Genomic DNA, 16054 nt, shown 5'->3' with positions numbered 1-16054 from the left:
GTTGGGGTCGGGTGCGATGCCACATGGGTGGCAGTGAAGGTCAGGGGCCTCGATGGACCAGACCCGGGCGGCAGACGCTGGCTCTGGGGACGTGGAACGTCACCTCTCTGTGGGGGAAGGAGCCGGAACTGGTGCGGGAGGTGGAGCGCCTACGGTTAGATCTGGTGGGGCTTACCTCACGCACAGTCTTGGTTCTGGAACCATACTCCTGGATAGGGGGTGGACTCTTTTCTTCTCCGGAGTTGCCCAGGGTGTGAGGCGCCGGGCGGGTGTGGGGATACTCACAAGCCCCCGGCTGAGCGCCGCTGTGTTGGAGTTTACCCGGTGGACGAGAGGGTCGCCTCCCCACGCCTGCGGGTTGTGGGGAAAACTCTGACTGTTGTTTGTGCATATGCACCAAACAGGAGTTCGGAGTATTCGGCCTTCTTGGAGACCTTGACTGGAGTCCTGCATGGGGCTCCAGTGGGGGGACTCCATTGTTCTGCTGGGGGACTTCAACGCACACGTGGGCAATGATGGAGACACCTGGAGGCGTGATTGGGAGGAACGGCCTCCCTGATCTAAACCAGAGTGGGTGTTTGTTGTTGGACTTCTGTGCTAGTCATGGATTGTCTATAACGAACACCATGTTCGAACATAGGGATGCTCATAAGTGTACCTGGTACCAGAGCACCCTAGGCCAAGGTCAATGATCGATTTCATAATCGTTTCATCTGATCTGAGGCCGTATGTTTTGGACACTCGGGTGAAGAGAGGGGCAGAGCTGTCAACCGATCACCATCTGGTGATGAGTTGGGTCAGAGGGTGGGGAAGACTCTGGACAGACCTGGTAAGCCCAAACGTAGTGCGGGTAAATTGGGAACGTCTGGAGGAGGCCCCTGTCCAACAGACTTTCAACTCACACCTCCGGCGGAGCTTTTCGTGCATCCCTGTGGAGGCTGGGGGCATTGAACCCGAGTGGACAATGTTCAAAGTTTCCATTGCTGAAGCTGCGGCGAGGAGCTGTGGTCTTAGGGTCTTAGGTGCCTCAAGGGGCGGTAACCCACGAACACCGTGGTGGACACCGGTGGTCAGGAAGCCGTCCGACTGAAGAAGGAGTCTTTCCGGGATATGTTATCCCGGAGGACTCGGAGGCAGTTGCAGGGCACCGAAGGGCCCGAAGGGCTGCAGCCTCTGCCGTGAAAGAGGCAAAGCAGCGGGTGTGGGAGAAGTTTGGAGAAGACATGGAGAAGGACTTTCGGTCGGCACCAAAGTGCTTCTGGAAAACTGTTCGCCACCTCAGAGGGGAAGCGGGGAACCATCCAAGCTGTGTACAGTAAGGATGGGACACTGTTGACCTCAACTGAGGAGGTAATAGGGCGGTGGAAGGAGCACTTTGAGGAACTCCTGAATCCGACTAATACGCCCTCTATGTTAGAGGCAGAGCTGGAGGATAATGGGGGATTGTCGTCGATTTCCCAGGCGGAAGTCACTGATGTAGTCAAACAACTACACAGTGGCAAAGCCCCGGGATTGATGAGATCCGTCCAGAAATGCTCAAGGCTCTGGGTGTGGAGGGGCTGTCCTGGTTGACACGCCTTTTCAACATTGCGTGGAAGTCTGGGGACGGTGCCAAAGGAGTGGCAGACTGGGGTGGTGGTTCCCCTTTTAAAAAGGGGGACCAGAGGGTGTGTGCCAATTATAGGGGTATCACACTTCTCAGCCTCCCTGGTAAAGTCTACTCCAAGGTGCTGGAAAGGAGGGTTCGGCCGATAGTCGAACCTCGGGTTGAGGAGGAACAATGCGGATTCCGTCCTGGTCGTGGAACAACGGACCAGCTCTTTCTCTCGCAAGGATCCTGGAGGGAGCCTGGGAGTATGCCCAACCGGGTCTACATGTGTTTTGTGGATTTGGAGAAGGCGTATGACCGGGTCCCCCGGGAGATACTGTGGGAGGTGCTGCGGGAGTATGGGGTGAGGGGGTCTCTTCTCAGGGCCATCCAATCTCTGTACAACCAAAGCGAGAGCTGTGTCCGGGTTCTCGGTAGTAAGTCGGACTCGTTTCAGGTGAGGGTTGGCCTCCGCCAGGGCTGCGCTTTGTCACCAATCCTGTTTGTAGTATTTATGGATAGGATATCGAGGCGTGAGTCGGGGTGGGGAGGGGTTGCAGTTTGGTGGGCTGGGGATCTCATCGCTGCTCTTTGCAGATGATGTGGTCCTGATGGCATCATCGGCCTGCGACCTTCAGCACTCACTGGATCGGTTCGCAACCGAGTGTGAAGCGGTTGGGATGAGGATCAGCACCTCTAAATCTGAGGCCATGGTTCTCAGCAGGAAACCGATGGAATGCCTTCTCCAGGTAGGGAATGAGTCCTTACCCCAAGTGAAGGAGTTCAAGTACCTTGGGGTTGTGTTCGCGAGTGAGGGGACAATGGAGCGGGAGATTGGTCGGAGAATCGGGCGCAGCGGGTGCGGTATTGCATTCAATCTATCGCACCGTTAGGATTTAAAAAAGAGAGCTTAGCCAGAAGGCAAAGCTCTCGATCTACCGTCAGTTTTCGTTCCTACCCTCACCTATGGTCATGAAGGCTGGGTCATGACCGAAAGAACGAGATCCAGGGTACAAGCGGCTGAAATGGGTTTCCTCAGGAGGGTGGCTGGCGTCTCCCTTAGAGATAGGGTGAGAAGCTCAGTCATCCGTGAGGAGCTCGGAGTAGAGCCGCTGCTCCTTTGCGTCGAAAGGAGCCAGTTGAGGTGGTTCGGGCATCTGGTAAGGATGCCCCCTGGGCGCCTCCCTAGGGAGGTGTTCCAGGCACGTCCAGCTGGGAGGAGGCCTCGGGGAAGACCCAGGACTAGGTGGAGGGATTATATCTCCAACCTGGCCTGGGAACGCCTCGGGATCCCCCAGTCGGAGCTGGTTAATGTTGCTCGGGAAAGGGAAGTTTGGGGTCCCCTGCTGGAACTGCTCCCCCCGCGACCCGACACCGGATAAGCGGACGAAGATGGATGGATGGATGGATGGACTTTTTTTTAATAAAGATCTGTACACCTCATATGGGCACACTTTAACTATAAATCACTGGGAAGGCAGGGTGACCCCATCCAATTTACAACAGATCAAAATCTATGACTCCATCAACATGTGAACCACAAATCAAATCCATTTCGAATCCCAAGAGGTCACAAGAACACACAGCCTAACACACAAAACACTTTGCTGAATTAACAGCAAGAAAGCGAGAGCGTGTTCATTTAGTAAAGACAGTACATCTACCAGATCTGCAAGATTAGATCCATGTTGCTCATTGACTCGATGGTGCTGACACAAAGGAGGGATATTGACCGGCAAGACGAAAGTGTCCGTTCAATAACTGAAGTGTGCGAGGGAAATGAAGGGACAGGCAGACTGCGCACTACAGTGATGTTTTATGGCCATTGCAGAGAACAGTTGGGTTTACTGTGGGCCTGGCCCTTCTTATTTACTATCCAGGATATAGGCTCAAGTCAGTGCGAACAGAATGAATAAAAGATAAAAGAATAAAGCCAGCAGAACCAAAACCTTGTAAATCCTAGTGAAATAAAATTGAGAAACTGGTGATTTTGCGATAAATCCTGAGCGTAAGACAGTATCAGTGTCCAGTCAGATGTCACAGGTTTGTGTGTGTGTGTGTGTGTGTGTGTGTGTGTGTGTGTGTGTGTGTGTGTGTGTGTGTGTGTGTGTGTGTGTGTGTGTGTGTGTGTGTGTGTCTTACCAGGGTGAAGCTCTTGGGTGACGCTGCCCACCTCTTCACAGTGGTAAGTGGCCACTCCTGAACCACATCTTTGGTCTTCTCCTCCACCCTCAGCACAGACTCTTTGGTGATCCCCAGGAGCCGCGGCACCAGCTTGTTCTTACTCTTCATCTTTTCCTGCAAACATATCAACTTGATTTAATCCTTCCAAACTTTTAAAAACTGGTCTGTATTTTTTTTATTTCCAGTCAATTTTAGATTCTAGTAGTCTGAAATTAGTAATGGATGAGTTCAACAAAGCACTGTGTGAACTGCCTTTTCCCATCAGTAGTAAGAGACCTGTACTACGAAGCAAGATTTGGCATTAACGAGGTAACTTCAGGTTCAACCCAGGGTTTTGTGTATCATGACGGTGGATCACTTGTTACCGGGTTAAATCGCCATGGTAACTTATGCTGAACACCTAACCTGCTCAGGAGCAGGTCATGTTGGAGATTAGAGATCAACTGACCATTCAATACTCGATTGATAACGGCGTCACCGTTCTTAGAAGATCCGGTGGAGCTCAGTGTGCGGAGAGAGAGAGGTGCGCTCATAAAAGTTAAAACATTTGGAGACCGACAACCCCGTTAACATTCCCTGATGGGTATTTTTATGAAAGATATAGATTTTGAGCTGAGGGAAATAGGTACAGGCTATTTGTCGGCTTCTTGAGCCGTGTGTTGCCAAAGCGCACATCAGTTTGAATAATGTTTTTGTATTTTTTATTTTCTCTCACAATCGCTTACCATTGCCAGGGTTGCAACTGGAACAATAGGCTAAAGCAACGAAAAGTTAATGGAAAGCACAAGTGTAATTATGGTCAGATCTTGTGCCGGACTGATGAGGAAGTGATACTGTTAAGCGTTGTGATTTACTCATTTACAGTTTACGGCTATTTTTTGCCAGCTTTCCTTTACCGTTTTAGGAAGCAGCGACTGTATTATGTTTTGCCTGTAAAACCATGTCTGTGTTCCTTATATTTATGTAGAATTATAGTTTGCTCTTCTTATGTAAAATATGCAGCTCTGGTAGAGGTTTGCGATTGGTCGTGCTGTGCAAACACCGCCTCTTTTACGTGAACGTGCGTGTCGCTAGATTGGTAAACCCTGGGTTGAGAGATTTATGGGCGCATTTTCAGCCTTTACTTTAACAGGAAAGCTGAAGTTGTTTAGAGAAAATCCTGCACACTGAAAGCTGAAGACACGAAATGGGAGCGAGAGGGGGAATGACATGCAGCACAGGGCCGCAGGTTGGAGTCGAACCCAGGGCCCGCAGCGTCGAGGAGTAAACCTCTATATACAGTATGGGCGCCCGCTCTACCAACTGAGCTATACAGGCGCGCAACCCTGGGTTGATATGAGATATACAGATATTGATATGATATATGGTAACTGAAATAAATCCAGGGCATGTTGATCCCGCTTCGCAGTACAGGCCTCTAACTTGTTGTTGGGTTTATGAAGCCCTTTTAAGAAAACCAGTGTCTTTTGTCTTCTATCACTTCTGCACAGATGTCAAACTGCTTCGCAAGATCTCACGACTTTATTTTTCTGAATCACTTGGCAAAAAAGCAATTAAATATTTCCGTCCATTTAGTAAACCTTATTTCATTTTCCTCATTTTAAATCCGTTTAGACATTTTAGGTTTACATAAGCTTTTAATCCACACTTTCTATTTCATTATTTGTAACGTTTTTGATGTCCGTTTTTATCCTTTTAACCTCACGCAACATGTATTTTCTCTGATTTTCATTGTCTTATGTATGCAGGGCTTCACTCTCATTGGACCACGTTGTATGAATAAAAGAATGAATAAACCAACAGGACAGCAAACAAAGTATTTTAAACTGCGTCATCAGCAAACAAACCATTTCAAATTGTCAATGTTATTCCCTTCAGCGAACAATACATTTTCTTTCATCTTCATATTCCCTGTCCTGCTGAGGGTATTACTTGAATAAAAGGCATTTTAGAGAAAAAGGACACATAACCTAACCTAACATAATAAGATTTAAATTCATAGGCCTAGCAGCTTGAAACTCTAATTTGGCTGTCACACTGATCTGCCTAGATGGGTATTCAGTTGTCTAACCAGTTGAAAAAGACTAAACTTTCCCCCACTTCATAATTAAAGTGTTACGTCTTACTCATGCCATTATCTGCCTGTCAAAAACGCTCAACCTCCCCCCTGTATTCACTAAGCCTTTAATGTCATACTCCAGTCGCTCTCTGAGCCAACAGAACAGCTGACTTATTTTCCTTTCCCTTGCATGGGCAGAGAAAGTGCTTCTTCAGGAGCTGCAGTTGGTGAGCAGATGGACAGACCGTGATGGGCTGTGACGTGAGGGCAGAGAGGTGAGATGTGTTAAAGTCCTGGAGGGCCTGTAAACCCTCTGAGGCCTCCAGGGGTCATGAGTTAGAGACTATAGGCTGCATTTTTTCCAGGGTTATTTTAAAGATGTTTCTGCTCCACTGGCTTACACTCTAGGGTACGGAAACGACAAAGGTGAGCAGATAAGATGTCAAACTGATCAGGGGGAACACAGATCTAAGTCTAGGAGGTGGGACATCTCATAACCCTTATTTGACAGTTCCTCGACTCCTCGGTCCTCAGCTGAACAGGAAGTGGTTCTGTCCGTCCTCGGTGAAGGCCGTCTCAAAGCTCTTATTTCTGCCCGAGCGAGCCTCAAGGAGGGATCACCGAGGCGCCATGAGCGAGGATACACGAGAGCAGCCTTCCCGGAAGCCGTGCAGCTGAAAGAGTTGCCAACTCCGCCCATACAGCGGAGAAATTCATGCGACGCTTCAGAGGAAAGGACGTCTCATCCCTCTAAAAGCACGTTTCCTCGGTTTCTCTCTCCTCCCATGATTTCCTCGCGTCTCTCCCGTACCTCCTCGGTGGGAGGGACTACGACACGAGGAAGTGACGCAAGTGGAAGAGTCGAAGAGGCAATTTAAGGGTATTGAGATGCACCTACCGTTTCATATTTGGGTGTTTTACACTTGAAAGGAATAAAAGGGGAGGTACAGTGTGAACTTGTATGACTGTGGAATGTGTGAGCAACTGCAAATGAGGATTTGATGAGGTGAGCTCCAACCAAATAGAGAGTGTGTGATTTGTTTTACACTTTATCTCTACCCTTATCCTCTGGCGCTGAAAGCTACTGATGAAAAGCCAGGAACTGCCTGGTAGAGAGTCAGTAACAGCAGCACAAGTGCCTTTTTTACCCAAGCAATTACCAGAAATGGTCTCATTTTCTACGAGAGCTCAGCGATGAAGTCAGAACAGGTGACAGTTGGAAAGCAATTTATCGATGCAGACAGGGAAGTTTCCCATGACTTTATGCAGGATGTCCTCTTGGTGACAAATGATGTGAGGTGAGGGAATCAGCAAATTGCTCGTTTTGGCAGGCATCTCACTGGCAGTTGGACTTATTTGGTAGAGTAAGTGTCCCAGGTTTGCCTGTGCGATATTTCCTAGTCTCCCTCTTTCACTCCACTTCTTCCCCATTTGCTCTGAAATAATCTTTAGCGCCACACTCGGCTGCACAGAGAACATTTGGTTTCCTTCGAAGGCGCATACTGAACTCCCAGCAGACGAGTGCTGCCGGTGTGTTTGTATGCGGTGTTAGTGAAGAAGTGAGACTGAGAGGAGATGTATAAGATGTATGAGGGGAAATGGCTCCTTAAATGATTTGGTCGATCAAAATAGCTCTTTAAAAAAAAAGGGTGGATTTGAGCTTTTGAACCTAGTTGAAAAAAGTGTTGCAAAATGTTACATTTACACACATTTGCACGATTCATTTTTTTGAAATCTCAAAACACATAAAACATAATGTATATAACAAAAGAAGAAAAAAAAACATATGTTTATTCTAGCAACGAATTATTTTTGCCAATCCGATTGGCAGATTTTGTATTCACTAGCCCTTAAAAAAATGCCTTTGCGTGTTATGAGAAGTACAGACAATTTCCCCACCTGCTGGGTACGGCCTTCAACCTTTTTATCCAGTTAAGACCAAGCCCAAGGAGATAAAAGGCCTTTCTGAATACACTTGAACCAATTCCCAAATCTGCTTCCCCCTTTTTAAATAATCAAATTTTAAAAACAGGAGAGAAAAGAACTTCAGGCTAGATTTTTCACTTTTTGAGGGTAGATGATCTTTTCAGTGAATAAAAGGGTGCAGTGGTACTTCATTAAAATGGTGTATTTCCGTGAGGCCATTGAAATAAATATGTGTTACAACTTACCTTGACCAGGAAGAAGGAGACGCCATATGTCCGCAGAGACCGTGCCAGTTTGACATATTTCACTTTTGCTTCAATCTCCGTCATTTCTCCACAGTTTTTGTGTTCCTGCAGGTTGGATTACACATGTATTCAGCAATAGGTGCACAATTGTCAAATGAGTTTAATGTGAAACAATTAATATGCAAATTTTCGAAAAAAGGACAATGTGGCCACACCTGGAATATCTTCTTCTCAGCTCCTCTCTGCTTAATGTATTCTTTGGGTAGAAACTCCTTCAGGCTGGGAAAGAAATGAAACGCATAAGAAGCTGAAATTGATATGAAAAGCATGAACATTAACTTTTTCTGCTTCAGCCGTATAACTAAAAGAAAGACCAATTTCATAAACTCTCTAAATTGGATTTATAACACAAATAGAAATGTTTCTATCGGTAATTTCAGGACAGGTTGAACTCATTCCCTTTTAGTCCGCTTTATTCAAATCAAATGAGTTCTGCACCTAATATTTGGCAAAGATTCTGGAGTAAGAAAAAGGGATACTCTTTAGAATGCTAAATTATTCAATGTGGATCGGCACCACTGAGACATCTTGTGGGATAGCACTTACTCTAAGAATCCAGGTTTGTGTTTGTGCTCTATGTGAGGTCCAAACTGGATCTGGGCCTGAATACCTCCGAACTCGCAGGCCTTGTCAAATGATACGGGGTGAGAACCGTTTAGGATATCATCTCGAGCCTGAAAGACAGATAAAACCTTTAATTAATTGGGTCATTTATTTACCTAAAAGGGTATTATAGCTTTGAAACAAGATTCTAAATGGTTTGCAAGAAACAGACATTTATGTATCCAAAAGTTATCCATGACTGCACATTCTACATTCACCATTAGGTGATGATGGACAAATTGAAGGTACTGTATATCTTCTGGTTTGTGGTTACATTCTCCTGTGGTGGTAAATATGTTAAGAGGGTCAGACCTGCACATAAAGCAGATTGAGTTGGACAGGGTCTCTGGAGTCCACGTTCTGGTCGGAGTAGAAGAACTTGCGTCTGAGCAGAAGGGTCTCGTTCTCGTCCACGCCCTGCTCTCGGAACGTTCTGCTGTGGTCCAGCCAGTTCACTGACAACACAAAATACAGCCACAGGGATCAGATAATTGAACAAAACTTATGTAAAAGGCAGACAAATGCAGATCTGAATATCAGGTTGTTGTTTTTTTTTACAAAAATCTAAATCAGTGTGGTTCTAGAGCAGGGATGTCAAACTAAATGTCACTGAGGGCCACACTGGAAAATGAGAATCACATCAAGAGCCAGACATGTATATCTTATTGACATGCTTTTATTCAAGAGAAAAAGTCAAGTATTTTGGACTGTATTATTGCATGTCACATATATGTCTTTTTACTTACAGTTTGGTTCCGAAAAAAAGTGGAAAGAAATGTCAAAAATAACTTCAGAAAACAAACTAAGCGAAAGAAAAAGTCAAAAAAGTGAGGTGGTTGATATCACAGTAAGCTGTTAAAATGGACTGTTAAATGGCCAACGTGCGATGATTTTTTATTTTTATTAAAGCACATTAGACTTTTGTTAGGGGGGGAAAAAATCAATGACCCATTGCGAAAGGCAACAAGTGTTTAGAATGAACACTTTAGCAAAATAAACGGCCGCCATCAACTACACCATCAGGTCAAATCTAATTTAACTACACTCACAGTCATCGTCTGTGTGTAGTTTGGCTTTCAGCTTCTCCATTTTTCGCTCGTCTCGCAGCAGCGTCCTGTCTTTCTTCAGCGTGCCCATCCCATCATCCTTCTTCTCCTCCACCGTCTCCTGGATCAGAGAGTATTCTTCATAGTTTGTGATGCCTGGATTCAAAAAGGAGAAAGAAAATATCCACGATATCCCCCACAGTCAGGTTGGATAGATGTTTAATTCAACAGGATTATTTTCTTAACACTTTATGATTATCTGTGTTTGCAAAAGCTCTTTGACACCAACTAAAGCAATTAAAATTGTTTATTTAGTGTATTTGCATTCGGTTTATTTTCCCAATGACAGAATGTAGAATGTAGGATTGGGAAAACACTTATCGGATTCAAACGATGTTTTAACGCTTTGTGACAGTGAATTTTAATGCATGCATGTCTTTAAAAGACCTGATAAGTGGGCAGTTTAAAAAATAAAAAAAACAATACAGCACACCTTAAAATAATGGAGAAAAGGGCTAGTAAAAGGAACTATGTACCTATTCTACTGCATATAGTCACAAGCAGCTCTCCCACTGTTTTGGAGTCGTCCACCATGATGGTTTTAACGGCCCCGTCCAACATTTTTATTTTCTGGGGCTTCTGCTTCTTCTTGTATTCAAGGATGTCCTGCTCAAAGACAAAAGTTAGAGAGAAAAGAAAAGAGAACAAAAAAACTTTAAAAAAAAAAAGAGTGAAAAAGAGAGAGGAATGCAGGAATTGAATGGGTTAGAAAGAGATGGGAGAGAGAGAGAGAGAGAGAGCGAGAGAGAGAGCGAGAGAGCGAGAGAGCGAGAGAGCGAGAGAGCGAGAGAGCGAGAGAGAGAGAGAGAACCCGCTGAGAAAAATGATCAAATGCATCCAGGTTGCTTGCAGAAAGGGGAGAATATGGGCCAGAAAACCTTATTTAACGGCTGCCTATCACAGCTCACTGCTCCCTTCCAATCACAACAATGAGGAGAGATTTGGTTCAGAATAATTGGTCACAGTCATGCCTTCTACCTGGGTTGCCTTTGGTGGATTTTAAGAGGAGAAACCATTTAGAGCTGCAAAACCAAACCCACTGATGTACTGAGAGGCAGCACTACACTACAAACCAGAGTCGCTCGGGCATTTAGAAGCAGGGATCAGAGACTGGCAAAGGAACTACAGCTGGCTAAAGCACTTCTTTAAAGTCACTTTTAAAAGCTTCCTTTGATGTGCTCATTTTTCTTCTCTATATCCAATTTGATCCCGTGCTTTTAATCGCTCATTGTCCTTCTGTTTTTGTACTGCTGTGTATGTTTTAGGAATTAATTATATTGTACGCCGTCTTTGTTCTCAGTTGTTATTGAAGGATTAATAACGTTTAAAGGAACTACAATTTTTGGTATTTCCTCCATCATAAAGCACTTTGTTAATGATCTGTTCAAATAAAGATCATCACATTGTGCTGCTGTTGTTGGCCATTAGAACATCTGAACTCATGCATGGAGTTTGGAAGTAACTAAAACGACTATATACTGTATAAAGATGACTATATACATAACTTGCATATAAATGAACAGTGTGTGTGTATGTGTGTGTGTGTGTGTGTTACAGACTGATATATTTACCCCATTGCGAAGCATGTAGTAGTCCAGTGTCCTTCCAGACTCCAGCCAGATGCCTTTCCTGGGGTCTTCATCAGACAGAAACAGACCATAGTCTGAAGCTGGAGCAGTGAGGAGAAACATCAGCCTTTTAGACACTGTTGTGATGGAAGTTATTCCTTATTCCGGGATCAGAGTACACAATATCACCTCCATAATGAGACCGACCTGACAGCCATGGGGCATCGGGAACTATACTGAACGTTGGGCACAACTATTGCTCACTGTAGTGTGCTATAGTGGAGAACTATCAACGCGCACCGTCCCCTCAAAAACACTACGGTGTCCGATCATTTTTTTTGCCTTCTTTCGCCTAGTCCGTAAACAAGGTGACGCATGTGGGAATGCTGATGCCGTCAGATGGAACAGTACAGTCTGACCCAGCCACCTCATCCTGATCCCCTGTATACGTTACGCAATTAGCGAAAGATGGCAAGCTACGATTGAGATCCAGCATGGGGGTCTCGGCCAAGTCACACTAAATTTACGACTCTACGGTTGCCTAAATAGACAAAAATATAATGTAGTCTGATCCGAGCAGTAGTTCATCAGAAATTATTACATATTACACAAGACTGACAAAGCTGTTTCACAAGGACCGAACAAATGATTTTTTACTGTTTTAATGTTGTTTAATCTTTATTATGTTTTTGTTTTTTTGTTAATTGAATCCCATTTTTTAAGTGTATTTAAACTAGTGTGTGATCCTCCGAACACCCAAATACTCGAGTTGAAGTATTAATCAGCAAAATCAGATTTAGTTAGAGTTGGATACGGTCATTAAATGTTGATGATCATTAAAAATGATTAATTGTTAAGTTGTTGATGATCATTAAAAATGATTAATTGTTAAGTGCACGGTTATGTGAATAATAACACCAGACCTATTTAGATTTGTAGCATTGAAAACTCTTATCATAGCCCAAACATACTGCGTTTGTTCTCTTTCATTGTTCCTTCGCAGCCCTGTTTCTTTTACAGTTTACACCCCATATAGTGTCCTTTTATCATTCTTACCCTGTCCAGTTTGAGCCTCAGGGACCCTCTCTCTGATTATCCTACAGGCGTCATAGACAGCTGTGGAGGGCTCAAACTGCATTGTCTTCACAACATTGCACTGGCGAACGCAGATTTTCAGCGACAGCACCACCATCTTGGCAGGCGGTGTGGGGGTGGGCTACAGCTACACCTGCGCAAAACAATGAGGACAAAGAGGGGAAGGACAGAGCAGCAGAGGTTGAGTTTATTGCATGGCACAAGTCCAGGAGGGCCAAAACTTGAGCACAGTGATGAAACTCATTGACTGTGATAAATGAGCCAGATGTTGGAGAAGAATGAATTTCCTGATGTTCTAGAGATGGCTTATACACTTTACACCCAGTCTGATACACATTTCTCTTGCAAATGGGATAATTGTGATTTTCGAATTTGATAATACTAGAAGTTAAATTAATAAACTATGACATCGCCGTTATGCTTGATTAAACAGGTCAACGTATTTTTTTTATTTTCGCCATTAGAAAAAGCACAAACTAAAGCTGTTTTTCTCTTCACACATCTGTGAACACACACACACACACACACACACACACACACACACACACACACACACACACACACACACACACACACCCACCCTTGCACGTCGAGAACAATGACATTTTATGAATGTGAAAAAAAGTGCTAATTGGTCCACAGTGAGGGCATTGTTACGTTTCATAAAACAAAAGAGCCCACAACTCAATGTATCACTTTTTGAAAACGGCCCATCTGGTCCCTGCTGGGGACAGAGAAAAGACTGAACAAGAGACTTTAAAATGTCAAATAAAGCAACAAAGCTACCCACAACTGATACTGGAGAGGCACTTCTCCACAATGTTTTTTCATATGCAATGGGTGAAACAAACCACTTCTAAAAACACCGCACCGTTAAATCGATTTCTTTCCCAGTGACAACAGGAGTCCGTATATTTGAAGACGATGATGTGTGTTCAGAGGCAGCAAAGCAATTTCCAGCTTGTTATCTTCCAAAGTTAAAGTCAGCATGGGTCCTTCACGGTTTGCATGCTGAATATCCTCTTACCACATATAAAGTTAACTGTGGTAAAAAACACAGGTTGCTACCAGGTAAAAAATGTTTGTGGCCAAAAAAAAAAAATCAGTTAATACATGTTTAAATATGACTACAAATATGATTCAACACTGCTGTGGTTCAGAGATTAAATGCAGGAAGAAGAAGGGAAGAAAGCTGTGACCTCCCTAACAGAGAACCTCCTGTCTGGGGATAAAAGGGAACACTAAGCCCCTCTGTGCCAGGGAGTCAAAGGTGAGGGATCAGTCCTGGTCATGGTTGAAGTACACAGACGGCCCCTCATCCGCTCCGCTTGCTTCTGACCCTGACTCAGATGTTTAGAATCTGGCTCCTATGTGAGATGTGTTCACATATAGCAGTGAAGGTGTTTGTCTGGCACACAATGTTGACACTCAGCTGACACTAGCTAGCATGTATCTCTACCACGAAACACAATTAGGTATAATATTAACACATCAAATCATTAAAAGAAAAAAAATTTCAGAATATAAGAACACTTTTTTTTGGTTGGGCTTAATATCTGCCTTCATTGGTGCACTACGTTTGGTGCACTACGTTTAAAGCTGTTTTTTTTGCTCCCTCCAGCTTCTTTTGAAACAAAATGTGTCTTCTGGCTGTGGCAACAACAACACACCTTCGACGTTCTGTGTGTGTGTGTGGCGCGTTAGGTCATGGCAGTTTACTGCGTTGCTGCTATGATGACCAGCCGCGCTGAGGCGGTACTAAAATCTGCAATGGAAAATGGACACAGTGCGTTGAGTAGAGTCGAGGCGAGCCAAGCAGGTACCATGTCATGGAAAAACGCCATTGGTTTGTCTCAGCTATTGCTTTGGGCTCTATCTCAGTCAGTCAAGCACTTTCACAAACCTCCTGTTGGTAGCAGTTGGACTAAAGCCAAAAACTTTCTTACAATCACTCACTGTCAGAGCCTCACTGAGCTTTAATGACAACACCATCCTAAAACAGATGTGATCTGTTATTCTAGTGATCCCATACTGTTAAACCGAATCGGTTACAATGAAAAGGTCTCTCAAAGGAAGGAGGAAGACAGACAAAACTCTCAGCGATGCCCTTTAAAAACCAGCCCAAGAGTTACTTCAGTGAATGAAAGCAACAAAAGCGACTTTGTGGAAACACCGACAGGGATGAGGGTGATGTACAAGTATATGAACGCATTTTTGAAATCCACCTATGAATCCACAAAGCATCGCTATCTTGTTCAGCGGCACACTGTTTGGGTTTTGATTTGATCACGGACCTCTGGTTTTTACCTTTGGGGTGGCATGTGTTTGTGTTCGCGTCCACAAACCGATAAAATAATGCGATATTCCTCTTTTAGACTGTAATCGCTGCAGCATCAGCCTCTACAAGTCTGAAGAATGAGCAGATAAGCAGCAGGAAAAAGTAAGGAGATAAGGGGAAGCAATGAGGAAAGAACATGATAAACTAATAATATGATGAAATGGTTATCAGTGGAACCACCAGCGGGCTCGGCAGGACTACAGAGAATGAACTAGCTTATTTATGGCAGTGTAACTACCAATGCAGAAATCACTTTGGGATTTTAACATAATGCCACATCAAGGCTCAGTGTATTTAACTTTGCTGCAATCCACCGCACTTAAGGTGCCTTTTCATTTCACTGTAATGTGAAACGAGCAGATCTACAAGTTTATGAATATCTGACTTGTTTATTGCAACTCTGCCCTTCCATCACATCCGTGTGAGCCTCTTCCTAAATATCAATACATTTGAGGCATGTTTAAAGCTGACAATGGAGCTCTAAGCTGTGTCCTGTACAGACATGGCTTTCTTTTTCCATGTTTGATAGCTTATACTTCTAAATGATAACAATAGAGAATATTATTTAAGTAAACAACATTGCATGGGCTAAATTGCTTTAAGGCTTTTTGAAGGAGAGACAGAATACCAAAACAAATGTTTGTTATCAATATTGATACAAGTAACCAATTTGACTATGAGCCCCAGCTACTGCCCAGTTTGCCCAATTGGACCAAATTAGTTTCAAACATGCAGCTGGATAAAATTTTGACCAATGTTGCTACGCACTCCAATAAAGCTAAAAATAATAAATTATGTTAGAAGGGCATATTTTTAGTCATGCTCAAATAGTATCATGGGGGAAATGTGTTCAATCCAATAACTCAATTAAGACTAATAAGTTGATACAATTACAGATGCAGAAGCACAAGTCGCTTTAGCAGCAGACTTTACTATTGTACACTATAAGGAACAGATAAAGGCCCCAAAACCCTTGAGCACAACCAACTCATTAAGTTGCTACCAAATCCAGTGTTGGAATATGGCTCCAGTGTGTATGGAACAAACCCACCTTAGTAATAATCATGTATGGACCTAATGCAACAGACAGCTCTCTCCATTTCAAAAAATGTAATCCTAATGTTTTGTGTAAAAAAGCACAGTAGAACATCAAAATAATAGTTGCATTATGTGTAAAACATTTTTAAAGAGTAGGACATGCTTAAAAAGCATATTTTTACCAAACAATAATTAAGATGCCGTTTACAGATGTGTACCAATACAATCACTAGCATGAGCACAA

At 43.9% G+C, this 16054-nt stretch overlaps 1 protein-coding gene across 2 annotated transcripts in view; it reads right to left on the bottom strand.

Annotated features, from left to right (window-relative positions):
* The window catches only part of tln2a (talin 2a), a 101785-nt gene that overhangs the window by 48379 nt on the left and 37352 nt on the right, over window positions 1–16054 (bottom strand). For both annotated transcript variants that reach the window (XM_028570559.1, XM_028570654.1), the window contains exons 3-11: window positions 12396–12567; window positions 11343–11440; window positions 10248–10377; window positions 9715–9867; window positions 8978–9120; window positions 8609–8736; window positions 8218–8281; window positions 8003–8107; window positions 3731–3886 (exon numbers count right to left, since the gene is read on the bottom strand). In XM_028570559.1, the coding sequence (XP_028426360.1) occupies window positions 3731–3886; window positions 8003–8107; window positions 8218–8281; window positions 8609–8736; window positions 8978–9120; window positions 9715–9867; window positions 10248–10377; window positions 11343–11440; window positions 12396–12531 (1113 nt within the window). In that variant the 5' untranslated portion in view covers window positions 12532–12567. The remainder of the gene's footprint in view (window positions 1–3730; window positions 3887–8002; window positions 8108–8217; window positions 8282–8608; window positions 8737–8977; window positions 9121–9714; window positions 9868–10247; window positions 10378–11342; window positions 11441–12395; window positions 12568–16054) is intronic.

Source organism: Perca flavescens, chromosome 1 (genome assembly GCF_004354835.1).
Source record: "Perca flavescens isolate YP-PL-M2 chromosome 1, PFLA_1.0, whole genome shotgun sequence".
NCBI classification, from domain to species: domain Eukaryota; kingdom Metazoa; phylum Chordata; class Actinopteri; order Perciformes; family Percidae; genus Perca; species Perca flavescens.
This window is presented reverse-complemented; position numbering and strand designations above follow the sequence as displayed.